This window comes from Cucurbita moschata, unplaced genomic scaffold (genome assembly GCF_002738365.1).
Source record: "Cucurbita moschata cultivar Rifu unplaced genomic scaffold, Cmos_1.0 Cmo_Scf00025, whole genome shotgun sequence".
Lineage (NCBI taxonomy): Eukaryota > Viridiplantae > Streptophyta > Magnoliopsida > Cucurbitales > Cucurbitaceae > Cucurbita > Cucurbita moschata.
Genome location: NW_019268541.1, coordinates 1,004,010 through 1,010,025, shown reverse-complemented (window position 1 = coordinate 1,010,025; position 6,016 = coordinate 1,004,010). Strand labels below are relative to the sequence as shown.

At 41.4% G+C, this 6,016-nt stretch overlaps 2 protein-coding genes across 3 annotated transcripts in view; one reads left to right on the top strand and one right to left on the bottom strand.

Moving 5' to 3' along the window:
- LOC111461413 (receptor-like serine/threonine-protein kinase ALE2) lies at window positions 1-5,099 on the top strand. The gene is made up of 11 exons (XM_023104926.1): window positions 1-610; window positions 727-867; window positions 1,101-1,232; window positions 1,322-1,540; window positions 1,647-1,712; window positions 1,810-1,911; window positions 2,004-2,117; window positions 2,193-2,852; window positions 2,983-3,372; window positions 3,453-3,696; window positions 4,043-5,099. The coding sequence occupies exons 1-11, from the start codon at window positions 538-540 to the stop codon at window positions 4,734-4,736; spliced, it is 2,835 nt and encodes a 944-aa protein (XP_022960694.1). The 5' UTR covers window positions 1-537; the 3' UTR covers window positions 4,737-5,099.
- Window positions 5,070-6,016, bottom strand: part of LOC111461417 (WD-40 repeat-containing protein MSI4) — a 7,917-nt gene continuing 6,970 nt past the window's right edge. Inside the window, exons 14-16 of one of the 2 annotated variants that reach the window (XR_002713560.1) lie at window positions 5,733-5,832; window positions 5,229-5,602; window positions 5,070-5,176 (exon numbers count right to left, since the gene is read on the bottom strand). Coding sequence is in view for 1 of the 2 variants with exons in the window: in XM_023104929.1 (XP_022960697.1) it covers window positions 5,501-5,602; window positions 5,733-5,832 (202 nt within the window). In the remaining variant the exon portion in view is untranslated. Of the gene's footprint in view, window positions 5,603-5,732; window positions 5,833-6,016 lie in introns of both variants that reach the window. The other variant, XM_023104929.1, reaches the window with a different exon arrangement.

The following is a 6,016-nucleotide window of genomic DNA, read 5'->3' as shown; positions in this document are numbered from 1 at the left end:
CATCTGTAGAAATGGCCAACACGAAGCACTGAAAACCAGGAAAATCAGCAATCTCGATTATGAACTCCAAAGACCCACATATCAAATTTGATTCCCCGTTGGATCCTAAAACCTCCCATTAAAATATTTGCTTCTTTCACTGAGTGAGCGAGTGGTATATGAAGTGGATTTCTACTGTTCTTGGTTTTGATTTTGGTTTTCTGGGTCTGTTTCTTTTGGAGAAACTCCTTGTTTTTTGTTCATGGGTTGCTCAAATCCTTGCAAAACAGAGTCGAAAATGGATGATTCGTTTGTTTGAGGTGTTTTTTTACCAAACCCATATCTGGGTTTTTGAATCGATTGCTTTCTTCGCACTGTTTGTGGGTCTTATTCAGTCCAACATTGTTCTTGCTTCAAGTTATAAATTCCCATTTAAGTGATTTGTTTAATTCGTTTTCATCTGTTTGTTCTTCTTCTACTTCTTCTTTTAATCGATGTTGAATAACTTTGTGGTCATTTGAGGAAGTGGGTTTGGATTGGGGTTTGAGTTCATACGGGATGGAGGCTCTTCTTCCGCTGCTGATTCTTTGTGTCGTTGCTGCTAATGCGTCCGACCTTCGGGAAATCGCAGGTAAAACCCTCTTTCTTATGCACATTTCGAATTCGCTATCTGGGTTGTTTAGATTTGAATGAACTGGTTAGCCATTTGATTTGGATGAACTGCCGCTAATGGGTTTATTCCGGCAGCTTCACTCGGTGCTCCTACCGTGTCGCCGCCGGTTAATAGCATGCCTCAGCCGCCTTCACCAGTTCAACCCAGTTCCCGGCGTGACCAAACAAGCAATTCATCACCGAATGTAGCTCCAATCCCCGACCCAATTTCTCCAGGTTCCACTAAAAACTTAGCTAATTGTTAGCTGTTTATGTTCCTGTTCTTCTCTTATTTGAACCATTTCCACAAGCAAGTTTCTTAAGAGCTAGGAAAAGTAAGAATTCTTGTCCCAATTGTGGTCTGGATCTAGATGTTTGAAACTGCTGATGAATTTCTACTGTTCTTGGTTTAAAAGCTCTGTTCCCATATGTTCATGGTGGTTTGATCTGATCTATTTTGATGTTTCCAGAGCCTAATATCCCTCCAGTAGTTGCTATTTCGCCCAAAGCTGATGACATAAAGAGCTTAGAAGCACCAGTAGCTACACCTTCTAATGCATTGCCTAAGTATATGCTACCTGTGAATCATTCCCCAAAGGAAGGTACTATGGAAAAAGTGTATTTCAGTTGAATTGCTCATGAACAAAGAAACCCTCTCCCTGGTGCTTATTTTCTAGCGCTTTTTATGAAGCTCCTTCTACTCGCAATGACATGGGACGTTCTCGTGACACTCAACGGCCGATCGTTCCACCGCGAAAAGCTCCGTTTCGTAGAGGAAATCTTTCTCCAACATCTCCTGTGCCTTCAAATTATAAGCATCATAGAAGGAGGAATCATATCATTAGTCACGCACCTGCACCTGCACCTGCACCGTCATATCCGATTTCATCCCGTGCGATAGAAACGTCAGGTATTGGTTTAACCTTGATTTGGCTAACTTCACTGCTATTTTCAATCTTGGTATCCCTGACATTGATGGCCATTGAACTTATTCTCCCCTTGGTTTGATATCATAGGACCAGTTGTTTCCACGGCACAACATTCACACGAGAGAGGAGACTACGCTCCACCTATGGAGTCAGGTAGTTCGATGTATTGATATCGTATGTGAATTGTTTAAAAACAAGAATGAAAAACTGACCCTTGTGGCTACTGGCTACGTACTTTCTTCCTGTGCAGATCCTTCGTCGATATCTCCTTCACATTATGATCGTCTACCGCTTGTGACTCATGTTTCGCCTTCTCCTTCACCATACCAGAAAATGTCTGGTCATACTGAAAGTATGGAGCATAACAATGTTTAAATCAAAGAAGAACTCTTTCACATACCAATATAAAACATTAACATTGTTGTTTGTTCATTCCATTTTCAGGACATTTTTATCCCCCTAAAGCTTCACCTTCACCCTTGAAACCTTGGGCAAAAAGCCCGAAGATGCCACCGCTGCGACCGATACATACATTGCCTCCTCCACCTCCCAATGAAGGTATACATCTACTCGAAATTCTCATCCAGATTACAAAGGAAATTAGTATTCACGAACATGTTCAATTTGATGTAGATTGTTCAGCTACCCAGTGCACCGAGCCATATACAAACACTCCCCCAGGATCTCCCTGCGGTTGTGTTTGGCCCATGCAAATTGGACTTCGCCTCAGCGTTTCGCTATATACGTTCTTCCCCCTGGTTTCGGAGCTGGCAGCAGAAATTGCTGCTGGGGTGTTCGTAAAGCAAAGCCAAGTACGCGTCATTGGAGCTAATGCAGCTAACCAGCAACCAGATAAGACTGTTGTTCTTATTGACTTAGTCCCACTTGGGGAAAAATTTGACAATACTACAGCCTTTTTGACTTACCAAAGGTTTTGGCATAAGAAAGTTTCTGTCAAAGCTTCCTATTTTGGGAAATATGAAGTATTATACGTTCGATATCCGGGTTTACCTCAATCACCTCCTTCTGGAGATTCAGGAATAGATAATGAGCCTTATTATAGTAATAGTAACGATGCAAGGACGGTTAAACCGATTGGCGTCGATGTACAGAACATACAGCACAAAGACAGGATAAGTGGTGGTATGATTGCCATTATTGCTCTATCAACTACTGTTGCAGTCGTCTTATGTGTTGCGACTGCTTGGATTTTGCTCCTCAGACGCAACGATGGCGTTTGTCAGCAGAAACCAACTCCACATGCTTTGGTATCTTCCCTCAATAAACCATCAGGTAAATGGATTGCCTACTTATGCTGCCCCCCTGCAAAGGCGGATCTCTTGCAACGTTATTTTACTTCATTCGTTAGCTCACTGTTCTCGATCCTCCTCCGCGATTTTTCTAAGTTAATAGAGTCTTGCAGGTGCTGGTGGATCAGTCATGGCAGCCATGCCTAGTTCTGCTTCTTTATCCTTTGGATCTAGCATTGCCCCATATTCAGGATCAGCCAAGACATTCAGTGCCTCAGACATAGAGAGAGCCACCAATAATTTTGACCCTTCAAGGATATTAGGGGAGGGTGGCTTTGGACGTGTTTACAGAGGCACTCTCGAAGACGATACCGAAGTAGCAGTTAAAGTTCTCAAGAGAGATGATCATCAGGGCGGTCGAGAATTCTTGGCTGAAGTCGAAATGCTTAGCCGTCTTCACCATAGAAACTTGGTCAAGTTGATTGGAATATGTACTGAGGAGGGTAGCCGCTCCCTGGTGTATGAACTTATTCCAAATGGCAGTGTGGAATCTCACTTACATGGTCAGAAAATGCTTCTCATGTGTTTCCTTCGTAGTTTAAGCAGCATGATAACAATTTAATCTTACCCAGTCTTCTATCAGATGTTGATAAGGAAACTGCCCCACTTGATTGGGACGCTCGGATGAAGATAGCACTTGGCGCTGCTCGGGGTTTATCCTATCTACACGAGGATTCGAGTCCGAGAGTCATACATCGAGACTTCAAATCCAGCAATATCTTATTAGAACATGATTTTACACCAAAAGTTTCGGACTTTGGCTTGGCTAGAACGGCAATGGATGAGGAAAGCAGACACATTTCGACACGCGTCATGGGAACTTTCGGGTAAGAATTCCTTCCGTTTGGTCGTGTTATTAGAAGTTCTTTTGGAATTAACACTGCCAGATACAGTGAAGAACCAAGCTGAGGTTATGGTAGTTAATATAGTTGTCACAATCTTAACTTAATCCCTTACTTACTTAGGCATGCACCTGAATTAAGCAAACTTGATTACCTTCAAATCTTAGAGTAAACGTCTGTTCTTGATTTTCCTCACCAACAATGCACCTGTGGAAACAAAATATATTAGACCTTACTTTTGAACAATAATAATGAGATTGTTATGCATCTTCGCTTTGTTCGTTTTTGTATTTTATGCCTTCTCTTACTCGAGTTATTGCATCTCCTACAGATATGTGGCTCCGGAATATGCGATGACGGGGCATTTACTTGTGAAGAGTGATGTTTATAGCTACGGGGTCGTTCTTCTTGAGCTATTAACAGGGAGGAAACCGGTTGACATGTCGCAACCGCCTGGTGAAGAAAATCTTGTTGCTTGGGCTCGTCCACTACTCACGAGCAAAGAAGGTCTAGATGTTATAATTGACAAATCGCTTGATTCTAGTGTTCCTTTTGAAAATATTGCCAAAGTGGCTGCCATTGCTTCAATGTGTGTGCAACCAGAGGTGTCACATCGACCTTTCATGGGCGAGGTCGTTCAAGCTTTGAAACTAGTATGCAACCAATGCAATGATGCTCGAGAAGCAATCTCACAAGCTGGTTCAAGCCTAGATAATTCATCTTTGGAGATGAATGACGAGACATTGAGTTCAAGATACATGCTAGACTCTTTTCGTAGCGAATATTTAGTATCTGGCTCAATATCAGGTCTTGATGTCATCGATACACGTCTCTCAATCTCGGGTATGTTAAATACTTCAATTGGAATCGGAATGCTAGAATCTAGATCACTCGAAAGATGCTTAAGTTCTAGTCCTCTTCGAAACGGGAAAGGTAAGAGGCACTTCTGGCAAAGAATGAGAAGATACTCTGGAAGTAGCATCAGTGAACATGGAATGCCTAGATTATGGTCCGGTTCTACCTAACAAACAAGCAAGTCCTTCCACATACTTCAAATTCGATGTTGACCGATTTTGATCCAATACGCCCTAAGACGAACGAACATACGTACAAATTTCAACTAACTGGCTTCCAAAATAGCTTTTGCAGTGCTATACACAACAACTTGATGGGATTGTAGAGGATAAGGTGACGATAAACTGGGGTGGATACAAGAACGGTTAACATTCTCGTTATCCTCGACGTTTTTTTCTTCCTTGCTGTTGCAGAATAAAGCATTAGAGTGAAGAAAATGCTGTAAGATTCAGAGTCAAATTTTTTTTTCTTTTCAATCAATGTATAGAACACTTTGTATCATGAAAAAAGACATCCATTAGTCTCACCTGTAATATCATATAATATCATCCACCACGCTTCAAAATAATAAGAGTGAAAGGCCTTGCATTATTTGCTAGTTCCTAGACGGGCTAAATAACAAACAAGTTGGTTCGGGTTCGGGCAAGAACAAGGAATCCTGGTCCCCAAACACAGAATCATAACGGGTTTCATTCAACATAACACCAAATTTCAAGAACCTAACCACCAAGTAATCCAGGGAAACAAGAGCGTTCAATACCTTGATGGTATCACTGTGGATCATGTTCATTCTACTAAACTCTATAAATGGTAGAGAGAGCCTGCGCCGGATTTACTTGCACACCTAACATCTCAATCCTAAGAAAACAGACAAAATCTACAACCTACTGCGTTATGTCCGAAAAAAACACAGGTAGAAAGGTTTATGAAGCACTCAAGGCTTCGCAGCACATTCAATTACGTGAGATTTGAATTTTTCAAGCTCAGCTAACACCTCATCTTCTGGACGATAAATTAGGTCACTCATGCGCCATATCTGCAACTCATAACAAATTCAAGAGAAAATTAGCACACCCCTCCAAGTTCAGAAACCATACAAATCTATTTGTTTTGCTTTTGTGCATGTGTGGGAGGCGAGTGAGAGAGACAGGGAGAGAGATAGCAACCTGCAACGTCCCTCCTCCACCAGTCGTATCACAATCATCAGACACACTCACAACAGTCCATGGATCAGCTGCATTCCAATGGAAGTCGACGACTTTATCCCTGGGGCAAAAGATTAGATGAGAAGGACCATTACCATTGAAGCCAAATCTAATAACAAAACAATTTTCTGCCTACCTACAAGTACATAACAAAAACCATGAACCAACAGCAAACTAAAAAAAATCCTCTTTTTTTTTTTTTTTTTTTTTTTTTTTTTTTTTTTTTTTTTTTTTTTTTTTTTTTT

What these genes read in the sequence shown, in the direction of transcription:
- LOC111461413 (XM_023104926.1), top strand. Translation starts at nt 538, where the DNA reads ATGGAGGCTCTTCTTCCGCTGCTGATTCTTTGTGTCGTTGCTGCTAAT. An exon ending in CGACCTTCGGGAAATCGCAG is followed by an intron (nt 611 to 726) that starts GTAAAACCCTCT and finishes TTATTCCGGCAG; the next exon opens with CTTCACTCGGTGCTCCTACC. An exon ending in GAATCATTCCCCAAAGGAAG is followed by an intron (nt 1,233 to 1,321) that starts GTACTATGGAAA and finishes CTTTTTATGAAG; the next exon opens with CTCCTTCTACTCGCAATGAC.